Below are 26077 nucleotides of genomic sequence, written 5' to 3'. Positions count from 1 at the left end.
TCTTTCAACTCCGCAGATGACCCTGATGCTCCATTACATTTTGGAATCATGTTGAGCATAAAGTATAAATCAGGAGTGAACAACAGAAGCTACATGACCATGCGCAAGATGCTCAACCATCGTGGATGTACTTTCCTCATCCACAAAGTGAGAAGGCTGACCTAGATCGGCAGGCTTCAAATCTCTTTCCATGAAATCCTCTGTTGAAACAGAATCTTGCTTAGAACGCCAACATATGAAATAGCAGAAGACAGAGCACCCTGGTGAAGCAGGGTGGGGAGCCTGGATCTCCTCATCCTTTGCCCACATCTTCTCACCAACTGCCACCCAATTAAGGATGGTCAAAAGAAAATACAGAGATTTACAGCCTCTAGCACACGCTGAGAACCAATGAAGTAGGTGATCTTAGGTGTTCCCTTATCTAAGTGTCAATGGTTCTAAATAGTGTGAGTCAATATTTTGTTTGTGTATGTGTGTGCGCCAGTCATGTCTGACTCTTTGTAACCCCATGGACTGTAGCCTGCCAGGCTCCTCTGTTCCTGGGATTCTCCAAGCAAGAATACTGGGGTGGGTTACTATTTCATCCTCCAGAGGATCTTTCTGACCCAGGGATCAAGCCCACGTCTCATGCATTGGCAAGCAGATTCTCTACCACTTTAGCCACCCAGGAAGTCAATATATTCACCCTCAACTAACTATTTATACAGTTCCTGCTGAAGCAGTGAGTTCCAACCAAGCAGTTTGTACTAACAATGTAGTTACCCTGGTCTGATCAGATGCCCCATGAGCTGAAAAGGAGCCCCCAAAATAGTTATTTAATGTTTGCTGTTCACTGAAGGGGTGATGGAAAGCCTGTGCTTCCCAAACTTTGGTTCTGGGGAGCGGGTCCCCCAGGGGCCAGTTATACCTACAGTTCAGGATTGTGGAAGCAGGAAGATACAAATTCAGAGAGTGCCACACTGCAGATCCAGAAACCAGGCTTTGCCAGAGGGATGTGAGGTCACACCCTAAATTCCTGAAACCCCTTCAGAGTTTGAAGAGCTGGAGATGATTTCATGGGGGCCTCTTCCTGCCATCTTGCTGCTCCCACTTAGCCTACACAGAGCCTTTAAGCAAACTAGAATGAGGGCATCCCTCTTCCCAGCTCTGAGCAGAGCCAACCAAGTAGCCTTAGAGTATGACTTGTACAGCTGCTCACGATGAGCCCATCCAAGGTCCCAGCCAAAGCCCTAGGGCGCAGCTTTGGCCACCTCTATCCAAAAGCACTGTGCTTTGGCCAAATGACCCGAGTCGCTCTCAAGAGTGCTGCCACCCTCCACTTGGTGGTTGCTGTTTAGTCACTCAGTCGTGTCTGACTCTTTGTGACCCCATGGACTATAGCACGCCAGGCTTCCCTGTCCTTCACTGTCTCCCAGAGTTTGGCCCTTCAACCTTAGCTCACAGCTACTTCTCCATAGAGAATACAATTCACTGAACACGATTCAATGTGGAGATGCTGCCTTCATTGACAGGGTGGGTTTTTGTCACTCACAAGCTCCTATTGCCATAAACATGCTCAGGGACTTCTGCTCCACCAGAAGCATGCCCTGGATCTGTTCACTTCATAATCTTGAGAGAAATGGTTCATGTGCACCAGTCTGAACTTGCCCACATCTAGATTAGTCTAAGCAACCCAGGTCCTGAATGTTAGTGTAGACTGGGTGGGATATGCCCACTACTCCCGATAAGCCACAGCCCACCTACCAGCATGTTCCATGGGCTCGGGGCGGTTGCCAGGGTTCTCTTCACGCTTGTTCACTGGATTCTCCTCCTCCTCACCTTCAGGGCCTATAATAAACTCTGGTCTGGAGGAAAGGAGGCTATCTTCAAGGCTGTCTGTGGGCTCCTGAAACAAACATGACAAGCAGCCGGATGAGCAGCCCTTCAGGGATGTGAAGTCCCTCTTAGTTCAACAAAAGTAGGTGAGCACCTGCTGGTCCCAGGCCCTGTGCTGAACCCCAGGGGAGCAAAGGCACTGCCTCCATGATGGTTATTGGCATAATGGTTAAAGGACATTTAGATCAGCTGTTCTCTGGAACATTTTCATTAGCTTAAAATACATATGGGAAAAAAATCTTAAAAACGTTGTTAAACTTCCTAGGCTCACTTTCTCACCTCTGCTTTAATTCCTGTGCTTGTCTCAATTACCTAGTAATTCCAACCCATGCTCATTTTGTTCACTAACAGTACTTAATTAGCAGAGAATAATAAGGGGTTCATGTCAATATGTGTGTGTGTGCTCAGTCGTGTCTGACTCTCCGTGACCCCATGGACTGTAGCCAGCCAGGCTCCTCTCTCTGTCCACGGGATTTCCCAGGCAAGAATACTGGAACGGGTTGCCGTTTCCTACTCCAGGGGATCTTCTCAGTTCAGCAGTTGAACCTGCATTTCTTGTGTCTCCTGCATTGACAGAAAAATTCTTCATCACTGCACCACCTGGGAAGCCCTCACATCAACATATTTGGATACAAATACTGGTGGCTGGGGGAAGTCAAATTTTTTGGAGCAAGACATTTCTATAACATGCGAGTTAAAGAGAGCTAGGTATACCTACCCAAGTGTTCATCAACAGATGAACAAATAGACAAAATGTAGCAAATATATACAATGGAATATTATTCACTCTTATAAAGGAAAGAAATTCTGACACACGATACAATATGAATGGACCTTGAGGACATTATGCCAGGCTTCCCAGGTGGCACTAGTGGTAAAGAATCCACCTGCCAATACAGGAGACACGAGAGACACAGATTTGATACATAGGTTGGAAAAATCCCCTAGAGTAGGAAATGCCAACCCACTCCAGTATTCTTGGCTGGGAAATCCCATGGATAGAGGAGCCTGACGGGCTACAGTCCATGGGATCACAGAGAGTGGGATGCAACCGAGGATTTGAGCACAAAGACATTACGCTAAGTGAAATAAGCTGATCATAAAAGGATAAATATTCTATGATTCCACTTATATGAGGTATCTATAGGGGTCAAAGTAATAGAAACAGAAAGTAAAATGGTATTCTCCAGAGTTAAGAGGAGGGAGGGATGACCATTATTGTTTGATGGGTATAGAGTTTCTGTTTTGCAAGATGAAAGTATTATAAAGATTGGCTATACAACAATGTGAATATACTTAACACCACATCTGTATATATACAGATATATAACAAGCTGAAAAATGAGTGGAAGAAATTTGAAAAGAAAGAGAGAGTACATACTAGGTATGGCTACTATTTAAAATATCCATCTCTAGTTATCCTCCTATTCCAGTTTTATTCTTTCCTTGAAGTTCCACCTTCAAATATCCCCTTTTAAAATCACCCTGTTTTAGGGGAAAGGTTGGGGGGAGTTTGGGATTAATATATACACACTGCTGCTGCAACCCACTCCAGTGTTCTTGCCTGGAGAATCCCAGGGATGGGGGAGCCTGGTGGGCTGCCGTCCATGGGGTTGCACAGAGTCGGACACGACTGAAGCGGCTTAAGTTGCTTCAGTCGTGTCCGACTCTGTGCGACCCCATGGACGGCATCCCACCAGGCCCTCCCGTCCCTGGGATTCTCCAGGCAAGAACACTGGAGTGGGTTGCCATTTCCTTCTCCAATGCATGAAAGTGAAAAGTGAAAGTCAAGTCACTCAGTCCTGTCCGACTCTTCACGACCCCATGGACTGCAGCCCACCAGGCTCCTCCGTCCATGGGATTTTCCAGGCAAGAGTACTGGAGCGGGGTGCCATTGCCTTCTCCAAATATATAAAATAGATAATCAATAAGGACCTACTGTATAGCACAGGGAACTCTACTCAGTATTCTATAACAACCTGTATGGGAAAATAATCTGAAAAAGAATGGTTATATGTATATGCATAATTTAATCACTTTGCTGTACACTTGAAACTAAACAATGCTGTAAATCAACTATACTCCAATATAAAGTAAAACTTAAAACTTTTAAAAAATAAAATTTTAAAATATCCTCCTTATTTACCGCTTTAACCAGTAAAAATTTGAAGAATTACTTGATTGCCAGCTCAAAGCAAGCAGGTAAAGATTGATGGGATACACAAAGGGATACTGATAGGATACAAAAGAAGAAAAAATTCAGAGCTAAAATGGTGTCTGGGAAGGTTCTGAAGAATATCCTTGCCAGCTTCAGTTTTGATGAGACTGGCCCTGTTCCTAGGTCACCCGTGACAAGATGTTAAGTTAAATTACAAACTGAGTTCCATAAAATTCAATACGGTGCATACTGACTGTTCTGCATATACCCAGTAACTCACCTACAATTCTCTGTAAATGGCAATATCATCAGTTCCCAGACCACAAAACATGGATTTATCCTCTATTTTTCCAACGCTAAACACTAACTAGGGACTTCCCTGGCAGTCCAGTGGTCAAGACTCTGCACTTTCACTACCGTACACACAGGTTCAATCCCTAGTCAGGGAACTAAATCCTACATGCTGCACAACACAGATGGAAAAAAAAAAAAAACCCACTAACTAAAAACCAAGTGCTGTCAATTCTCTTTTCTAAAAATCCATCAGTCCCGTGACTTCTCCTCATCACCACCATCACTACCTTAGTTCAGGCTCCCCTGTTTCTTCCCTGCTGCTGCTGCTGCTGCTAAGTCGCTTCAGTCGTGTCTGACTCTGCGATCCCACAGATGGTAGCCCACCAGGCTCCCCTGTCCCTGAGTGATCAATTAATCTTCTGACTAGATTCCTGTTCCGGGTATCCAAATCCTCTTATCGCTCTCCTCCACTGGCAGAATTTCTCAAATTCATCAAATTATAGCAGCACCCTGATTAAAATTCTTCAGGATTCCCCCACTATCACTGAGATAAAACCCATACTTCTTAGTCTAGCAGACACAGCCTTTAATAAATGTGATTTTTAAATGGACCCTACCTTTCTCTCCTTTTCTGTCTTTCTCTCTGCTCTATCAACAATGACCTACACAGTTTCCTGAGTAAATCATCATCCTCTTTCCTCTGTATCATCTAAGCAGAGAGCTTCCTAGGTCTCAAAGGGCTTCTTTTCTATCACCTTCATTTCATTAACTCCACTCTTCCTTCATAGAGGCACTCAGAACCCATCTCCTCTGGGAAGATCTTGCCCACCTATAACACACGTCTAACCTGGACTCGTCCCTTTTCTGTTCTCTCATAACTACCTCATTCATCTCTCTCTCATTATGCTCATCACTCTGTCTTATGGTGTTTCATTTACTTAAACATCTTCCTGACTAGACATTAAGTTAAATGATGTTCTCAAACCATCTATTACTGTGACTGTTGTAGCTAATAGATGTAAACTATATTCCCAATGAGTTTACAAGACCATATCGCAGGAATAGTACATTGTGACAAGTAAGACTAATGAGTTACATGGGCTGAAAGGTATTTAAAAACTGAAGAAACACTTTACTGCATGTATACTAGACCTCAAAAGAATTTTTTTTTTATAAAGTCACTTTCTACCTATACAAACACTGGGGGCAGAAAAAGAGAAGATGTGGAACACTGGCTTGAATGATTCAGGTTCATCTACCTATGATGGTATGAGGGTGGTGATGTATGTATTTAAGATGGTAAATAGCCCAAACAGGGAATAACTAATACATGAAGTAGCTAATTTATGGCATATATTAGCTATTCCTTTTTTAAACAATTTTCTTAAAAAGCAGAAAATGAAATGAAAGCTTTATTGGTTGTTGACAGAGTCAATGAATTTTACACACTGAGGTTAAATCAGGAATTTTCATGTCTACATCCAATCTATCTACTCAATATTTGATGTGTATATTTTGTAGTATTCACTGTTACCTAAACTTTGTAACAAAACATTGTGATAAAATTATTTCAAGAATACCAGCAAAATTCATTTTGCTATACAGTAGAAACTAACAGGCAACGGCACCCCACTCCAGTCCTCTCGCCTGGAAAACCCCATGGACGGAGGAGCCTGGTGGGCTGCAGTCCATGGGGTCGCTAAGAGTCGGACACGACTGAGCGACTTCACTTTCACTTTTCACTTTCATGCATTGGAGAAGGAAATGGCAACCCACTCCAGTGTTCTTGCCTGGAGAATCCCAGGGACAGGGGAGCCTGGTGGGCTGCCGTCTACGCGGTCATGCAGAGTTGGACACGACTGAAGCGACTTAGCAGCAGCAGCAGAAACTAACACAACACTGTAAAGCAACTTTAGTTCAATGAAAATTAATTTAAAATATTAAATTGTTGCCAGGATGAAAAATAAGAATACTGGTAATACACTGTATTTATGAAAACTGTATGAATAAATATGTTACAACCATAACTCAAGATATTGTAAAGTAAAAAAATAAATAATTTATCAAAAAAAAAAAGAATTCTAACTCAAGATTTCTGCGTAAGATAGCTTCATTCCATATCTATTACTAGGAGCCTGAGTTGGTGAAAGGAACAGGGAAACTTTCTTTTAACACAGTTGCACATGTTACCCAGCATGGAGCATAAGGTAATACTGGAGAAGATTCATTCCACCATCTACGGCAGTCTTGACTACTATTATTCATGGATCATCTCATTTCTTCAACTGCTTACCACCAGTCGGCTTTCTTCTTTGGGAGCCAGTCTCTCCAGGAGTTCACAAGCAAGCTGATAGCAGAGAATACTAGATTGACATAAGTTACACTCAATTGCTTTTTCTTCTTTCTGGCAGGTGTGGGAGCCCCCCCAGGGGGCTTGGAAGACATTGTTTATAATGGAAATAATGTCCTTTGATAAGCTGTGCTCAAAACCCATTGTGATCCCATCATCTTGCAACTCCATCTGAAAGATATCCAAAAAAGGCCAAAAAAAAAAAAAAAAAAGAAGGAGGAGTTTGATCCTTTTGTTCAATATTCTATTGGCACTCTAATTGGGGATAATTTTCACTAATTGATGACAATATTAAATTATTTAAAGATAACACACCTTGCAGACCATGACTATACATTGCTTTCCATGGACTCTTCTAAAAAGAATGTAACACAATACAAAGTAATGGAAATTATGTTTAATTCATGTAAGACATTTAAAAGAGGGTTCTTTTTTAAACCCATCACTTTGTGAGATGTTAAACATTTAAAAATGTTGCTGCTCACCCAATGTCCAGATCTTGGTTTCTAAATACCTTTATCCACTAAAGGAACCAGAACTCCTGGGAGAAATGGCTGATTCCAGGAAAAATGTAAAATGAGCTTGGAACATTTTAACATGCAAGACATTAAGTAAGTATTCACAGAATGATGGGTGTGTGTCAAAAGAACACAGAAGCCAATTTGAAGGGCCTCCCATTGGCCAAATATGAGTCTCAAAATAAATAATTATAGTAATGAATTTTAGCTCACTGAACAAAATAAGAATTCATGAGTAAACTTGGGTATAAGTAGATAACAAATAAATATCAATATTAAATAGAGAGGGGGAACCTGCTTCTTCAGTAGAATTCCAGCTAATAAATTAGAAAAAATGATGGAATTGGAAAATTATCATTTGGTAACCATCATAATAAAAATTGGTTCAGAAATAAATCACCCATGGATGCTAAAACTAGGTGAAAGCCTGATGAGAAATGGGAAATCGGTCTTAAAGTAGCTCTCTATAAGTTAGTTACTAATTACAAAGGGGTAAGTAGTGACTTTGTAGTAGAGAAATCTGGCAGAAATCACTTTAACCAAGTTATCACCACCTGAAATGGGACATTATCATGTCATGTGCCTCCTGATATCAGACACTGAAAACAATATAAAATCAAATCTGTAGCATGACTGACAAAAGTGCTGAATGCAAATTGATTCATAAGGAAACATCAGACTCATATTGAGAAATATTCTACAACATAACTGGACTGTACTCTTCAGAAATGTCAAGAATATGACAGATAAAGGCTGAAGAACTGTCCTGAAATAGAGAAGACTAAAGGGTCAGGACAAATCATTGCAATGAATGATACTAGATTAAGTTCTCAATCAAAAATCACTTGTTTCTTTTGCTATAAAAGTGATATGATTATTATATCAATTTTAATGAATAATTTCTGTAAGCTTGATAATATATAATAGTCTTATAACAATATTAATTTCCTGATTTTGACAACTGTATGTGGTTCTGTAAAAGAATGCCATTTTTTAGAAAATACACTCTAAAGGATTTAAGGATAAAGGGATATCCTGTGTGCAACTTACTTTCAAATGGTTCATTAAAAAAATTCTGTAATTAACACATACATATATAGACTAAGAGAGAGAGAAGAGAAATAAATGTGATCAATGTTAACATTCAGAGAATTTAGGGGGAAAGTACTTGGGAATTTTTTGTACTATTCTTTCAACTTTTCTGCAAGTCTCAAATTATTTCAAAATAAAAAATTAAGAAGAAATGATCCATGACCAAAGCCTTTTCTAAACTTCCCTGTTAAAATTAGCTTCAAAAATCAATTTATATTAAAATCAGCCCATCACTATAGAGTTATACCTTGCTCTTCCCAAAACCAGAATTACCCAGTTTGTTCACCAAGTTTTTTTTCAACAGAATCAATTCTAACAATGCTAAAACTCATATCCACTCTCATATGTCAACATAATTGCAGATATTCAATGATTGCAAGTATTTTTCAGGCTCTTTAGAAAATCCCCATAGAAGTTTGTGAAATGTCCTGAGTAATACTGCATCATTTCAGTAAGTGTGAAGATGCCCAACATTAAGAAAGAATCACTATACAGTGCTTCCCCTCATTCTTCACCTCTGAACTAAAGGAAGTTCATGCTTCAGCTACCTGCTTCAGGAGAAGATCAAACATGAGGATGAAACAATTTAGATTCATTTCATCATCTTCACAATCAAAGTCAATAGTCCTTCCTCCTTGATGTCCAAAATTCTTGAAAGGACTACGAAATGGACTACGCATAGGACTCCGAAATGGACTCTGAAAAGGACTATGAAATGGACTCAGCATATTGTGCTGAACTCGTCGACCAGGATCAGAGGCAACACTCACCTATAAAAAAGAAAATTAACACATATAAGTGAACTCATAGAAGTTCAAATGGCTGTACAAAATACTTGAGGATGCTGTGGAAGGTATTTCCAGCTGTCACACTGATTTCCTTCCTTAGCCAATGGAATTACTACCTCCAAATCCCATGCATCTTCTCAAAACATAAAAATAAAAAATAAAATCATCCAAACTTTCTAGTTGTCAGGTAAATGACACATCATCACCCTGAAAAATGAAGGCAGCCTCTTTGCCATTATATTTTTCATCCCACCAACATTTCCAACTAAACTAAATTGCCTGCATCTATCTAAAACCATAACCTGAACAATGACAACTTTCAGAAGTAAAGCATTGCAAATCAATTTTAGAATCATTAGCACAGAATCTCAGATAGACTGGTAAAAGAAGAATGGTCTCTGACAATAATGATTATTACACTATCATGAGACCACAATACATCAAGCCCACTGCAGTAGTTATTTTCCATTTGTGAACCAACTCTTCCCCCACAAAAGGCCCTCACTGCCCTTTTCTGTCCTGGTCTATGCCCAAGGATGCCGAGAGCTGAGTCTCCTCCGGCCCTCTTGCTGGATGGCTTCCAGCTGGATTCAGTTAATGAGAAGCACCAGCAGAAGACCTGAAGTTGGCAGAGAGAGAGGCAGGAGTATTCCTCTCCACCACCTGGCTCCTCTGATGCTACATTTCTGCAGCATCTCCATCCTCTCCAGTTCCTCTAGCCAGCCTTTCCCTATAACTTCAGCTGCCAAAAGGCCCAGGAACACTTGTTCCTTCAGCTATAGGTATATAAAGGCTTCCTAGTGAACTACTGCTGGCCTCTGGGTGTCTCACCGACCCTATTGCCCCCTTAACCATTCCCATGACTCTATAGGCCAAGTATCCATTAAAGACTCTTCGTTAAACATCTGGGATGAATTCCGTAGCAGGACCCTGACTGACATACCTGTACATCAGTCTCAAGTCATATTTTCTCTCTTTAAAATCTCTCTAATAAAAAAATAAATAAATAAATAAATAATAAAATCTCTCTAATAATGAGAAAGCTCCTTGAACACCACATTTAAAGTAAAAAAGAAGAGTATCCCATTAAGAATCAGAATACCTGGATCATGATAGTGTTATCTATGGCAAATCGCTTCAGTTCACTGAACCTCAGGTTAAGTAGTTGTAAAATGAGGATAATGAGTTCTTTCCAACTGTCTCACACAGTCCTCACACATCTTCACATGTGATATCATTACATGTGAATACACTACACAGTATAAAGTGTTAATCATGTACTGTAATATTAAAGGTTACCAAAGAAAGAAATAAAATATAAATATTGGGCAGCTGGTTCCTATGAGGCGCATGAGCAAAGAAATAGTGATTTTTTTTTTAAAAAAAAGCATTTTAAAAGCATGAATTCTATGAGTATGACGGTATTATAAAATATCATTATTCTTGCCTGGAGAATTCCATGGACAGAGGACCCTGACAGGCTACAGTCCAATAGGGTCACTAAGAGTTAGATACAACTGAAGCAACTTGGCACACATGCACAGAAATGTCACATATAGATGTAAATTCCCTGAATGGCTCTTGTGAGCATCATGATGTTCCTTGATCATTGACTATTAAAGACTAAAACAATTTTTTAGAAATAAAAGTAAATTTAAATTTTTAGAAAATTATAAACATTTTTAAAAAGCACTAAATACAATCTATGATCTCATGATTTTGTTATGTTCTTTAATCCCTAGATAGCAGGTAGAATGACTGGAGGGTTGTGGTATACAGCAGGGAAGATGTTTTGGAGAGGCTAGACAGGAATAGAAGCCCAGAACAGTCCTCACCCACCACCAGCTGACAGTCAGCCTCTCCAAAGCTGACCATGGTCTGGGGATGTCAGTACAAGAGCAGAAACGTTATCAGGTCCTCCATAGAAAAGTTATCATAAACATCCAACAGCTTCCATATGCTTTAGACCAGACTATACTGACTTCTCTCATCCTCAAAGGCACAAAGGGATCAATAAGATGGGTTCAGTTAGTTCACAGTGACGGTATCACTTACAGTCACCACTAGTTGATAATTTTTTCCCAAAACACAGTAGAAAAAAAACATACAAACAACAATATCCAAACTCCTCATTCCAAAGTAAAGCACTGATCTGCCCAGTACCTGGGAAGAATTCTTCTTCACCAGAAAACCAAAAAAAAAAGAGGAGTAGTACCCCCACAAGCTACTTTGTTTTGGTTTATCAAGGGGAGAGATAGCTAACAGAGATGTGTAGGAGAAAAACTCAAAGGAAAATGAAAACTCAATAACTGATTATAGAATATATCAAATATACCTTAGATCGATGTTTTCTGTTATTCAATGTGCTTAAAAGGTTAATAGAGGGGGTGGGATAGGATAAAAAGGCATTTCCAGAGCAGTTTATGATGATGCTACTTTAAGGCCCACTATAATTGACAAGAGTTTTCAAAATCTTAACAAGTAAGACAAAGACAATTATGGCAATAATTACCCTTCGAGCTGCAAGGTTCCCTGCCAGTTCACTGACTCTTGATTTTCTTTGATTTGCCAGTTCTTTGACAGAATTAACTCCATCAGAAAACATACTGATTAATAGCTGAAGCGGAACCATGATGTCTAACTCCGATAATACCTGGGGAAAAAAAGGCATATGTCCCCCCAAAACATAAACTTTAAAACTCAAAAAAACTACATTGAACACTTTTCCCTAAAGTGACCTATTGAACATAAGGACCTTAGCCTCACATATTCTATCTGCAGTTGTCCTCAATTTTTCATACTAAAAAATTCAAAGCTATCATCAAATATTCCTACTCCTCCACCCTCCACATTGGATATATTGCCATGTTCTTTCTAATAAAATTTCTAATGAAGTATCTCCTGACTGTCCCCTTCTTTCCATGTCATTCTTGTTGCCTTGGTTCATTGCTTTTCTCCTGAACTGGTATAATCTGCAACCAATCGGCAATTAACAAACATACAGATTTACAGGTTCTTTGCAACAACTCCCTGCTGCCCTACCTGAGGAGCTAAAGTTTATAAGCTAAAAGCTATTGCCCAAAATGATCAAAAGTATGATTCACTTACATGAAGCCACAGTAAAGCTTGTTCCTGCACGGAGGAAGGGTATCCTGTGAACCGACAACTAATAAAGCCAAACATCTCTTCCATTGAAAAAGGTAGAGGGCAAAGCTCAATGTCAAACATTTTGCTGGAAAGCAAAGCAACAAAAGTAAATGACCAATGGCCATATATTAGGGCTTACTGTTGTCTTCCCAACTATATCCTATTTGGGGAACCAAACATTTTAGATTAGTCTGAGTTCTGAACTGTTACTAGTATGTTTCATTTTACTGTAATAGCTTATGTCCTGAGAACAGATATGAATAATCCCTATGGTTGTTAATAACATTAGTATTCATATTCATATTGGGTTTAATAAAAGGAATTGCATTTTCTAAGAAACTAGAGTTGCTCCTCAGCATCTTAAAACATGTCCCTTTGTACTTTTCCAACTTCATCCAAATCATAATTATATTTGAAGATAAACAATGTTTTATTATATATTTTATTCATAAATAAACAATATCTATTTATTATCCCATCAGAACAAAATCCTTTCTGAACAATTACAGATCATCTTGGCACAACTTACAGCAATTGTTGTTCAGTCGCTCAGTCATGTCCGACCCCATGGGGTCACTGAATCAGACGCAACTGAGCGACTGAAAACAACAACAACAAAAATTTTGATTTGAACATTCAAATTTCTCAACAGGCTTGTAAACATTCTATGAGATTATATAAAATGCTTAGCACAGTGCCTGGCACACAGTACATGCTTCATAAATGCTAAATATCATTATAGTTACGGTGACTTCATTAAACTACTTACCCACCTTAGTACTTCCCTGAATTCTTTTAACTGATTATCTGGGACTTCTGTTCTGATAGCTTCCAGCCACTCTGGCATGATGCACTCCCACACGGACTGACTGATCACATTGTAGGGGATCAGGCAGAGGATTCGGTTGAGACCTTCCTTCAGCTGAGTCACTGTGCTACAGGATTTATCCCAGTATCCACCAACCTGATGGGATTTCCACAGCCACAGGGTAAAAGAACAAAACGCACTTGTTACATTTATACCTAAGCAAATACTAAATGAAATGGGTACAGAGAAAGACCACAATCCAGTACATCTGAAACCTGTCCCAAGTATATTGAGTGAAGTTTGTGAAAAAACTATAAACCACCAGAATCCCTTAGTTTCCAAAAAGAAAACAGTTGCAAATAGATCCGAATACTGACCGGAGACTGAATTTGAACCAGTCTACTGCAGATTTTCCAAATCGTATGTGCATTAAAATTCCAAAAATTTATTCCTAGAACAATGAAGCTTTATTTCTAAGGTGTGACAAATCCCCTCCAAATATGTGCGGTTATACCTGCGTTTCAAAGGAACATAGATTTCTACTGCCGTACACTTTGTACTGGAGACTTTTCTTCATGGAAAATGAAGTGGCAGAGAGTACTCTTTTTTCCTACACTGCATATTCTGTCACAGTTTTTTTCCTAAGCGTGTTCTAAAGCTGGTTGAATCCATGAATTTTTTTTAATGTTTTTTCTTTTTTTACTAATTAAGATAGGATATTAATTTTCTAAGGCAGAAAATCTTAAAATCACAACTTGAGGTTCTGTTTATAATTCTGATTTTAGATAAATATATATTACTATTATATGTATCAAAGTAACAAAGGGTTGACTGGTCCTAGATCTTTACCATATAACACAAAATTGGGGGGAAACATTATTTTTCCCTTGCAGTTTTACTGAGTTATGATTGACATACAGCAGTGTATAAGTTTAAAGTATGTAACATAATGATTTGACTTACATACATCATGAAATAATTACTACAGTAGATATAGTGAACATCCGTCCCTGGAGGAAGGCATGGCAACCCACTCCAGTATTCTTGCCTGGAGAATCCCCATGGACAGAGGAGCCTGGCAGGCTACAGTCCATGGGGTCACAAAGAGCTGGACACGACTGAGTGACTAAGTACATCACCCCACGTAGATACAAAATAAAAGAATTAGAAAGGTATTTTTCTCTTGTGATGAGAACTCTTAAAATGTACTCTCTTAACTTTGACATAAACAGCAATGTTAATTATATTTATCATGCTTTTATATTATATCCTGGTATTACAACTGAAATTTTGTACCTTTTGACTGCCTTCATCTAATTCCCCTTTCCCACACCCCCACCGCCGATGACCATAAATATGATCTCTTTTTTATGAGTTGGTTTGTTCCTTTTTGAAGTATGATTGACCTATAGCACCATGTTAGTTCCTGTTATACAACATCAGTTCAGTTCAGTCGCTCAGTTATGTCTGACTCTTTGCGATCCCATGAACTGCAGCACGCCAGGCCTCCCTGTCCATCACCAACTCCCGGAGCCTACCCAAAGTCATGTCCACTGAGTCAGTGATGCCATCCGATCATCTCATCCTCCATTGTCCCCTTCCCCTCCTGCCCTCAATCTTTCCATAGTGATTTGATATTTCTATACATTTCAAAATGATCACCACAATAAATCTAGTTATTATGTCACCATATGAAGATATTACATAGTTACTGACCCTATTCCCCCTACACTGTACATTTCATATCTGTGACACATTTATTTTGCAACTGGAAGTTTATACCTCTTAAACTTCCTCACCTATTTCTCTCTTCTCCCTAAACCTCCTCCCCTCTGGGAAACACTGTTTCTTCTTTGTATCTACAACTCTGTCTGTTTTGTTATGTTTATTAATTTGTTTTTTTAGGTTCCATATATAAGTGAAATCATTCAGTATTTGTCTTTCTTTGACTTATTTCAGTTAGCATAATGCTCTGTAGGTTTATCCATGTTGTCATAAAAGGCAACATTCTTTTTTATTCTTTTTTACAGTTGAGTAATATTCCATCATATATGTACCACATTTTTATACATTCATCTATCAATGGACACTTAGGTTGCTTCCTTATCCTGTCTATTGTAAATAGTGCTGCAATTAATATAGGGGTGCATATATCTATCCTAATTAGTGTTTTTGCTTTCTTTGGGCAAAATGGCCAACAGTGGAGTTGCTGAATCATATGATAGATCTATTTTTAAGTTTTTTGAGGAATCTCCATACTGTTTTCCATAGTGGATGCATCAATTTACAATCCCATAGACAGGGCACAAAAGTTTCGTTTTCTCCACATCTTCATCAGCACTTGCTATTTGTCATCTTTTTGGTAACAGCCATTCTGACAAGTATAAGGTGATATCTCATTGTGGTTTTGATTTTCACTTCCCTGATCATTAGTGATCTTGAGCATCTTTCCATGTGTCTGCTGGCCATTTGTATGTCATCTTTGAAAAAATGTCTATTCAGGTTCTCTGGTCAATTTTAATCAGATTTTCTTATATTGAGTTGCATGAGTTCTTAGTGGGAGAAGGCAATGGCACCCCACTCCAGTACTCTTGCCTGGAAAATCCCATGGACGGAGGAGTCTGGAAGGCTGCAGTCCATGGGGTCGCTGAGGGTCGGACACGACTGAGTGACTTCACGTTCACTTTTCACTTTCATGCATTAGAGAAGGAAATGGCAACCCACTCCAGTGTTCTTGCCTGGAGAATCCCAGGGATGGGGGAGCCTGGTGGGCTGCCGTCTATGGGGTCGCACAGAGTTGGACACAACTGAAGTGACTTAGCGGTAGTCGTATGAGTTCTTTGTATATTTTGGATATTAACCCTCTATCAGACAGATCATTTACAAATATCTCCTCCCATTCAGTGTGTGGCCTCTTCCTTTTGCGAAAGTTTCCTTTGCTGTGCAAAAGCTTTTTAGTTTGATATAACCCCATGTGCTTATTTTTGCTTTTGTTTCCCCTTGCTTAGGGGGACATATCTAAAAAATAGTATTAAGACTGATATCAAAGAGCATACTATCTATGATTTCTTTTAGACATTTTATGGGTTCAGTTTTTACATTTAAGTCTTTAATCCATTGTGAATTTATTTTTGTATATAGTATGAGAAAGTAGTCCAATTTGATTCTTTTGCACGTAATTGCCCAGTGTTCCCAATATCATTTATTAAACAGGCTGTCTCTTCCCCATTGTATATTCTTGCCTCCTTGGTCATAGATTAATTGTCCCAAAACTATCTTACTTTAAGTGAATTCAATTTTCAGTATTTAATTTTCATATCTAGAATTCCACATCATTAAAACAAATCAATTCCATTTAAATTTCAAATATCTATTTAGCATCATATTGGCCAACATCCTAGATGACTACTAGATATTACCAGGAAGTGCCTGTATTTCTGAGATTGTTGTTGTTGTTAGGTACATAGACTCAGAAGAGCTAACACTGATAATGCTGAGATTGTTGGATGTATCATTACTGAGGTCCCTTTGGCTGCTTAATTTATGCAAGTCATACAAAGGCCTATTGATTTTGAATCCCGTTTTGAAACAGATATACCTATAAATATCCTAAGTTGTCAGTGACCAGACAATGGATCCTTTGATTTGGAAACGTTTTTATAATTAAGGAGATTTTAGAGAACTCTCACTCTAAATAAATGTTCTCTTATCAACTATGGGAGGACCAAACTGACAGATGCACACACACACAAAGCCACAGCTAGCTAAAAGGCTCCTTTAACAGAATTCAAGAACAGAAATCAGATTTAGAAAGGAAATTAAAGCCCACACCCACCATAAATCCCCCTCTACCATGTCCCTCCTACAAATGACCCAGTTGGAGGTTGACATTCAGAGCCTGGTAGCAGACATTATAAAGGCCTTCCCTCAGAAGTTTAATTGGGCTAAAATAGAACAATCTACTCAGAGGAATGCAGTCTCAAACCTTTGTCCCACAATTTATAAAAAATATTACAAAGGCACACAGCTCTAAATTTGCAAATCTCAGTTCATAGGAGTCTTTTCCAATTTAGCTGAAAATCTTGTCTCTGATATAAAAGAAGTTAATTCAAAGTAATGGGGTTGGGTGGGCAGGCCAGCTCCTTAATGTTATTATCGAGGCTGTCATCTAATGCTTTGAAGAATTAAAAATAAATGGCCTTGCCTTATTAATCAAGTATTTACAAAAACGTAACTGTGATTCTAGAAGAATCCCACAGCTCATCTATCTTTCTTAACAGTCCCAAAGCCTCCCCTATTCATCTCAAGATGCTTACAGATATTATACAAAGCCAGAACGAGGAAAAGGGACTGTCCTGCCCTTAAGAAGAAACACTTAAACAGTAATTGCCTTAGGCCTCAGCTTTCTCAGACAAGCTCCTCTGAGCCCTCTTCTCAACTGAGGCCTCAACTTGGACCTGTTAAAAACTTCAGATTCTCAACATGAATAATTTTTTCACCTCCCATAAATCTCCTCCCTCAAAATACCTGTAAAATTTCAGTGCTAGCAAAAGAATCTGTTTGTCCCATCCAAAACCTTTTAATAGACAAACATGGCCTTGAAATGTCCTTAGATTGTTATTTTACAAACTTGCATCTTTTCTCTCCCTCTCTGACACTTAAATCTTCTACCATTCAGCACTATCTTCTCAAGGATCTGAGAATCATCTCTATAAATGCAAAACATTCAAGGACATAAATGTGGCTCTCAGCTGAAGAGATGCCTTGCTTTTACTTGTACTATTGCCTCTTGTCATAAAATAGGAGAAATTTATTTCTCCTCCTGATATGCATCAATTAACACTCCTCTTAACAAACCCCCAATGCCTTTTTCCTTAGCACTCTCCAGCCTTTAAAAAGTAACTTTTTAGTCAACTGAAACAACTATCTGAGGTTGAATCATAGACTCCATAAGATTACATATCAGGGCAAACAGAAAACCTCTTAAGGGTCTCCCCTACAGATATTGATTAAAAGTTTTATCCTTTATATGAAGCTAACAATTTGTTCCATCTTCAAGAAACATAATTTGAACAAAAGTAAGGCCAAGATGAAAACAAGCTCTTACATATGCTAGTGAGTTTTGTATTACTGTGATAGTCTTTGCTATAATGTCTGTATTTGCAAGTGTTAGTCACTCAGTCATGTCCAACTCTGTGATCCCGTGGACTGTAGCCCACCAGGCAGGTCCTCTGTCCATGGAATTTTCCGGGGAAGAATACTGGAGTGGGTTGCCAATTCCCTTCTCCAGGGGATCTTCCCAACCCAGGGCTCAAATCCAGGTCTCTTGCATTGCAGGTGGATTCTTTATCATCTGAGCCATAAGGGAAGCCCCTATGTACTTGGGTCCCTTAGGTATATGTTTTTATATGTATGGTATGTATATACACTGTTTTCTTCCTCTGGATGGTTTTGCCAAATTAATTTATTAAATGCCTTAAAAGATTTCTATTCTCAATAAGCTTTCTAGAAAACTAAGAGCTTATAAAATTAAATATTCCTAAAACCCTATGTCAGCAGGAAGAAGTTATAGAAGGTGGACTTTTCCCCCTAATGCCATTTGAAATGATATTGGACAAGTGGGGATTTGTAAGCAGCTTTTTGGCCCTTTCTTGTTTGCTTATTTGTTTTACGAATGAGATCACGCAGCAATTTAACCTAACTCCTGGCTTAATGCTTTCCTGAAGATGCATGCATTGCCTAACCTGTTGATTCTCTTCCCAGATTAAAAGAAGTAAGAATGAAGAGTTAAGTAGTTTAAAAATGACTAGCTTTCTACTTCCAGCAGCCCCCAAGGCAGATCCTACAGGCAGATCACATAAGCAATATACCATCTGAAGAGAAAGTCAGCCAGTCAGCACCCAATGGAGAATGATGCAGAACCCAACCTCCTGCCTTCATCATTCACTGAGATTCTCTCCCCTTTTTCCCTTTAAAAACTGTCATGGCTGGTCCCACCTAACACCAGTCAGAATAGCCATCATCCAGGTGTGTATCCAAAGTCTACAAACAACAAATGCTGGAGTGGGTGTGAAGAAAAGGGAACCCTCCTACACTGTTGGTGGGAATGTAAGATGGTTCAACCACTGTGGAAAATAGTATGGAGGTTTTTCAAAAAACTAAAAATAAAATTACCATATGGTCCAGCAATCCTATTCCTGGACATATACTCAGACAAAACGGTAATTCAAGAAGATATATGCACCCCTATATTCACAACAGCACTACTCACAATAGTCAAAACATGGAAACAACCAAACATGCATCAGTAGGTGAATGGATAAAGAAGATGTAGTACACATATACAAAGGAATACTGGTGATAGTGGTTTACTGGCTAAGTCGTGTCCAGCTCTTTGTGTCTGCCAGGCTCCTCTGTCCATGGGATTTCCCAGGCAACAGTACTGGAGTGGGTTGCCATTTCCTTCTCCAGGGGATCTTTCAGGCCCAGGGATTGAATCAGAGTCTCCTGCTTTGCAGGAAGATTCTTTACCAACTGAGTCACCAGGGAAGCCCACAATGGAATCCTAATCAGCCATAAAAAAGAAATAATACCATTTGCAGCAGCATGGATGCAACTATAGATTCTCAAGCTAAGTGAAGTAAATCAGAAAGTGAAAGACAAATACCCTATGACATCACACGTGTGAACTCTCAAATATGGAAATATGGCACAAATGAACCTACCTACAAATCAGAAATAGACTCACAGATATAGAGAACAGGCTTGTGGTTGCCAAGGGAGAGGGAGGTGGGGAAGAGAAAGACAGGGAGTTTGGGAATAGTAGATGTAAAGTATTATATATAAGGTGGATAAACCACAAGGTCCTACTCTATAACACAGGGAACTATATTCAATATCTTATAATAAACCATAATGGAAAAGAATATTAAAAAAAGAATGTTCACATGTGTATAACTGAGTCACTTTGCTGTAGAGCAGAGATTGGCATGACATTATAAATCACCTATACATCAATTAAAAAATTAAATTTTAAAAACTGTCATGCCTGAGCAGAATCTTCCGATTTGGTATTGGGAAATGAATTTGCTTTCTCCCCAGACTGCTGGCTTTTCTGATTAAAGCAATTTTTCCTTTCCACCAACACTTGCCTCTCAAGTGTTGGTTTTTAAATGAAAGAAGAATGGAACTGGAGGAATCAACCTGCCTGACTTCAGGCTCTACTACAAAGCCACAGTCATCAAGACAGTATGGTACTGGCACAAAGACAGAAATATAGATCAATGGAACAAAATAGAAAGCCCAGAGATAAATCCATGCACCTATGGACACCTTATTTTCGACAAAGGAGGCAAGACTATACAATGGAGAAAAGACAATCTGTTTAACAAGTGGTGCTGGGAAAACTGGTCAACCACTTGTAAAAGAATGAAACTAGAACACTTTGTAACACTGTACACAAAAATAAACTCAAAATGGATTAAAGATCTAACTGTAAGACCAGAAACTATAAAACTCCTAGAGGAGAACATAGGCAAAACATTCTGTGATGTAAATCACAGCAGGATCCTCTATGACACACCTCCCAGAATATTGGAAATAAAAGCAAAAATAAACAAATGGGACCTAATTAAAATTAAAAGCTTCTGCACAACAAAGGAAACTATAAACAAGGTGAAAAGACACCCTTCAGAATGGGAGAAAATAATAGCAAATGAAGCAACTGACAAAGAATTAATCTCAAAAATACACAAGCAACTCCTGCAGCTCAATTCCAGAAAAATAAACAACCCAATCAAAAAATGGGCCAAAGAACTAAACAGACATTTCTCCAAAGAAGACATACAGATGGCTAACAAACACATGAAAAGATGGTCAACATCACTCATCATCAGAGAAAAGCAAATCAAAACCACAATGAGGTACCATTTCACACCAGTCAGAATGGCTGCTATCCAAAAGTCTACAAGCAATAAATGCTGGAGAGGCTGTGGAGAAAAGGGAACCCTCTCACACTGTTGGTGGGAATGCAAACCAGTACAGCCACTATGGAGAACAGTGTGGAGATTCCTTAAAAAACTGGAAATGGAACTGCCATATGACCCAGCAATCCCACTACTGGGCATGCACACCGAGGAAACCAGAACTGAAAGAGACACGTGTACCCCAATGTTCATCACAGCACTGTTTATAATAGGCAGGACATGGAAGCAACCTAGATGTCCATCAGCAGACGAATGGATAAGAAACCTGTGGTACATATACACAATGGAGTATTACTCAGCCATTAAAAAGAACACATTTGAATCAGTTCTAATGAGGTGGATGAAACTGGAGCCGATTATACAGAGTGAAGTAAGCCAGAAAGAAAAACACCAATACAGTATACTAATGCATATGTATGGAATTTAGAAAGATGGTAATGATAACCCTGTATGTGAGATAGCAAAAGAGACACAGATGTATAGAATAGTCTTTTGGACTCTCTGGGAGAGGGCGAGGGTGGGGTGACTTGGGAGAATGGCATTGAAACCTCTATAATATCATATGTGAAATGAATCACCAGACCAGGCTCGATTCATGATACAGGATGCTCGGGGCTGGTGCATTGGGATGACCCAGAGCGGTGGTATGGGAAGGGAGTTGGGAGGGGGGTTCAGGATGGGGAACATGTGTACACCTGTGGCGGATTCATGTTGATGTATGGTAAAACCAATACAATATTGTAAAGTAATCAGCGTCCAATTAAAATAAATAAATTTATATTAAAAAAGTAAAATAAATGGCGATCCGCCAAATCTGAGTTCTGGAACAGTTTGTGTAAATCTTTGATGAATAAGACAATATTTTATTTATCTTTGATAAATAAGACAATATTTTAATATTGTTGGTTTGATAAAAACAGCTGCATCTTCTGAGTTACCATCACTGAGTATGATATGAACACAGTTTTTATTCTACATGGGTTTACTAGTCAAATAAAGTAATATTATATTTACTAGATGTTTAAATTATAAGACGGATTTCATTTTCATCAAATTAAATTATTATGACAAGCTTTATTTCAACAGTAATTGTGTTTTATGACATATCTTCTTGGAAGTAGTTTCCAAAATCTTTTTCATAAGATGAAATTAAATTTATATTAAGTTACATGAGCTATATTCATTGAATATCCAGATCATTTCTAAGTAAATTTAATTTTATCTACTTTTGGCTTCTTATTTTTACAGAGATGCTGAAATTATTTGGATCTGCTAATAAATATGTTCATTTTGCCATGCTGAGAAATTACACTATGAAGAAGCATATCCAGTAGAAGTTATGATAGAAGTTATCAGCACTAGTATAATAGTATAATCATACAACTATAATAGTATAAAACAAAAATAGATTAATCATAAACTTTGCTACAAAATGCTGGTATGTGACGAGCAATTCACAGTTGTTTACCTCCTGGTCTTTGAAAAACAGAGATCATTAAGTGTTGAAAATTATAATCAATATATAAATGAAACTTCTAGAAATAATAAGGGTGAAGGAAAAAAACCTCTGTATGCAGAATATTCAAAGAATGTAGGATGTGTGTTTTGTTAAGGAAAGAAAGAGTAATTCTGTCCTAAAGTAGTTGTTTAGAGGTTGTATAAAGGTTATCCAGGTGAGAAAGAGGAAAGTGAAGGGCAGAAATATGACTGAAAATAGAAAATTGTATAGGATCTGTTGGAGGGGGGAGAGGGGAGATGGGCACACATTTTCATCGTGTCCTTAATTATTTAAGAGAACCAAGTCTTCTCAATGTTAAAAAAGCTAATTTTTAAAATTACCACATTAGATTCCATTTTTATTTTTGAAATTTGAATTGCCAGTTTGGTTGAATGGATAACTAAGTATTATTTCATAGCAATGTATCATCCTGATTAATTGAGCATCCAAACCTTTTGACTTTCTGACAGCTTTAGATATTTTGCTTCCCAAAATCAAATCCTAAATAAAATCTTGATCTCAAATTGACTTTGAGACTTCTGAGATGGCTTTCAGAAAATCTCAAGGGATTCTTCTCTCCGAGTAAAAAGAGATGTTAAACTAATTAGGTCTGTTTGATATGTTGAACTGCATGAAAAGCATTGGCAAATAAGAAGAGATGCTTAACCCTCTCTAGTTTATATCTATATAAGTAAATATTTTTAACATAAATATTTCAGAAATTATATGGAATTTGTAAAAATTATATGCCCTTTGTGTTCATGATTATATTTTTATGCTGCTTTCCCTGATAGTAGACAATAATGGAATAATTTTAACATCATAATTCCAGTTACTCTCATCAGATCTTTAATCACAGCCATTTTACTTTTTAAATTAATTTTTACTGGAGTATAGTTGATTTGCAATGTTGTATTAGTTTCTACTGTGTAGCAAAGTGAATCAATTATACACATGCACTGTGCTAAGTCGCTTCCAACTCTGCAACCCTGTTGACCACAGCCGGCCAGGCTCCTCTGTCCAAGGAATTCTCTAGGCAAGAATACTGGAGTGGGTTGCCATTTCCTCTTCCAGGGGATCTTCCTGATGCAGGGATTGAACCTGGGTCTCCTGCATTGCAGGCAGATTCTTTAGCATCTGAGCCACCAGGGAAGCCTTACTCCAGTATTCTTGTCTGGAGAATCCCATGGACAAAGGAACCTGGGTGGCTACAGTCCATAGCGTCGCACAGAGTCCAACATGACTGAAGAGACTTAGTATGCATGCATAGTTATTTACACAAGCTTAATAAAAATCTGTTCTCCTTGTAACTGGACATAATAGGAAAAATTGGTTATGTTATCAAGGCTTTGACTGAAACGTCATACTTGAGAAAAATACTCAAAGAATAAAATATGACCAGACAGCTTTAAAGAACTGAGGTGGACGTTATGAAGTCCATGCTTCTAAAAGCCCTCTTGGAAAAACCAGCCTACTACTTGACTTTTGAGGTCCCCAGTCTATAAGCAAATAAGAAAAGTCATTTCCTGACAGACCCAGAAACCTTACAGCATTCGAGGGACAGCAAAAGAAAAATTCACCCAAATCTACAAATACTGAAGATAAATATGACAAATTCTTGGCTTGGCTTCCCAGCATGGAAAGGCTTTTAAAAGTCCAATCTGAGGTTCTCGAAAAAACTTGCAGCAAAACAGACTCTTGAAGGCCCATGTGGTCAAATACCACTTTTGTTGTATGTAAATAATCAGGCCAAATTTAATGAGACTAGACTTACTTTGTGAACAGAATATCTTACTCTTATCTTTGGTCAAAACTGGGAAAATTAAGAAATTGTTTGTTTCAACAGAAAACTATACTCACACTTGTGGGTGGTCAGATCTAGTCCTGTTCACTGAGCTATTTTTCACCTCTTTATAAACTGGATCCTGCTGTCTTGCACACTTTGTGAGTAATTAATGTTCCCAATTGTTTTTCCTACCTTTCTGACTTGGTGTCACTGAGAACTAAAACCTGACTGCCAGGATCCTTACTGAGACTCTAGGCTGTCTTGTCCCAAAGCCCAGCAAGCTAAAGCAGGCAACTTGATATAAACTTCAAAAGACTTCTTGCTTCAACAGTTTAGGCCACTTGGGAAGTTCACCAAACATCCACATCTTCCAGGCTCTGCTCTAGAAAATAACCATGCCAGTGACACTGATGAATTCGTCATCATCTGAAGGTGCTTCAAGCCCAGCATCTAGAAATCTTGACTGTTTTCCTTAGGCTGTAGAAACTAGGTTTATAGTCTACTCTAACCACTAATCTTTGTTTTCTATTTCCTTATTCTAATTTATGTTCTTTTGCATATCTCTTACCTAGCAGTTCCTAACCCAAAATCTTCTCTCCAAGTCAATCAACCTAGATTCCTTTTTGTGTGAAACTTCTCAGGAAGTTGCAGATGGGAGAAACGTGGGAGGCACTCAGACCCCCAGAGTTGGTATAAAGATTACATTAAATGGAAACATTTGCGCTAAAGAAGATGCAGTGAGAAATCTTATCTAAACTTCCTTTATCTAACTAAACCAGAGCCTCCAGAAAGTATGGCTTCTATTAAGCCCCTCCAAAGGGAGTTCCCCGTGAATTCAGCTGCCCTGGAGAAAGGCTGCCCATTTCCATTAGCATAAAAACACCCAAAAGAACTTTCCCTATCTTCCCCTTCAAGCCTCCTCACAAATGCCCCTCACACTCTAGAAGTTTGGTATATAAACTTTTTATCTCTGGTTATTGAAAAAACTTCCCATCAATGAGTACTTCTGTGTGTAAATGTAAATAAACTTTGTCTCTCCTCTTGTTAATAACAAGTCAGTTCTGTCAATTAGCCGTGTCCAACTCTTTGTAACCCCATGTACTGCAGCATCCCAGGCTTCCCTATCCATCACCAACTCCCAAAGCTTGCTCAAACTCATGTCCATCAAGTCAATGATGCCATCCAGCCATTTTATCCTCTGTCGTCCCCTTCTCCTCCCACATTCAATCTTTTCCAGTATTGGGGTATTTTCCAATGAGTCAGTTCCTCGCATCAGATGGCCAAAGTATTGCAGCTTCAGCTTCAGCATCAGTCCTTCCAATGAATATTCAGGATTGATTTCCTTTATGATTGACTGATTTGATCTCCTTGCAGTCCAATGGACTCTCGAGAGTCTTCTCCAACACCACAGTTCAAAAGCATCAGTTCTTTGGCACTCAGCTTTCTTTATACTTCAACTCTCACATCCATACATGACTACTGGAAAAACCATAGCTTTGACTAGACAGACCTTTGTTGGCAAAGTAGTGTCTCTGCTTTTTAATATGCTGTCTAGGCTTGTCATAGCTTTTATTCCAAGGAGCAAGTATCTTTTAATGCCATGGCTGTAGTACCATCTGCAGTGATTTTGGAGCCCAAGAAAATAAAGTCTGTTACCATTTCCATTGTTTCCCAATTTATTTGCCATGAAGTGATGGAACCAGACGCCATGACCTTAGTTTACTGAATGTTGATTTTTAAGCCAGCTTTTTCGCTCCCCTCTTTCACTTTCATCGAGA

General features: G+C 38.6%; 1 protein-coding gene across 1 annotated transcript in view; it reads right to left on the bottom strand.

Annotated features, from left to right (window-relative positions):
• The window catches only part of UNC79 (unc-79 homolog, NALCN channel complex subunit), a 225599-nt gene that overhangs the window by 118472 nt on the left and 81050 nt on the right, over window positions 1-26077 (bottom strand). Inside the window, exons 14-19 of the mRNA XM_052659741.1 lie at window positions 12996-13186; window positions 12184-12307; window positions 11588-11728; window positions 8836-9057; window positions 6621-6848; window positions 1744-1885 (exon numbers count right to left, since the gene is read on the bottom strand). Coding sequence (XP_052515701.1) covers window positions 1744-1885; window positions 6621-6848; window positions 8836-9057; window positions 11588-11728; window positions 12184-12307; window positions 12996-13186 — 1048 coding nt within the window. The remainder of the gene's footprint in view (window positions 1-1743; window positions 1886-6620; window positions 6849-8835; window positions 9058-11587; window positions 11729-12183; window positions 12308-12995; window positions 13187-26077) is intronic.

This window comes from Budorcas taxicolor, chromosome 21 (assembly GCF_023091745.1).
Source record: "Budorcas taxicolor isolate Tak-1 chromosome 21, Takin1.1, whole genome shotgun sequence".
Lineage (NCBI taxonomy): Eukaryota > Metazoa > Chordata > Mammalia > Artiodactyla > Bovidae > Budorcas > Budorcas taxicolor.
Note: the sequence above shows the minus strand (reverse complement) of the source record. Positions and strands in the feature narration are given on the sequence as shown.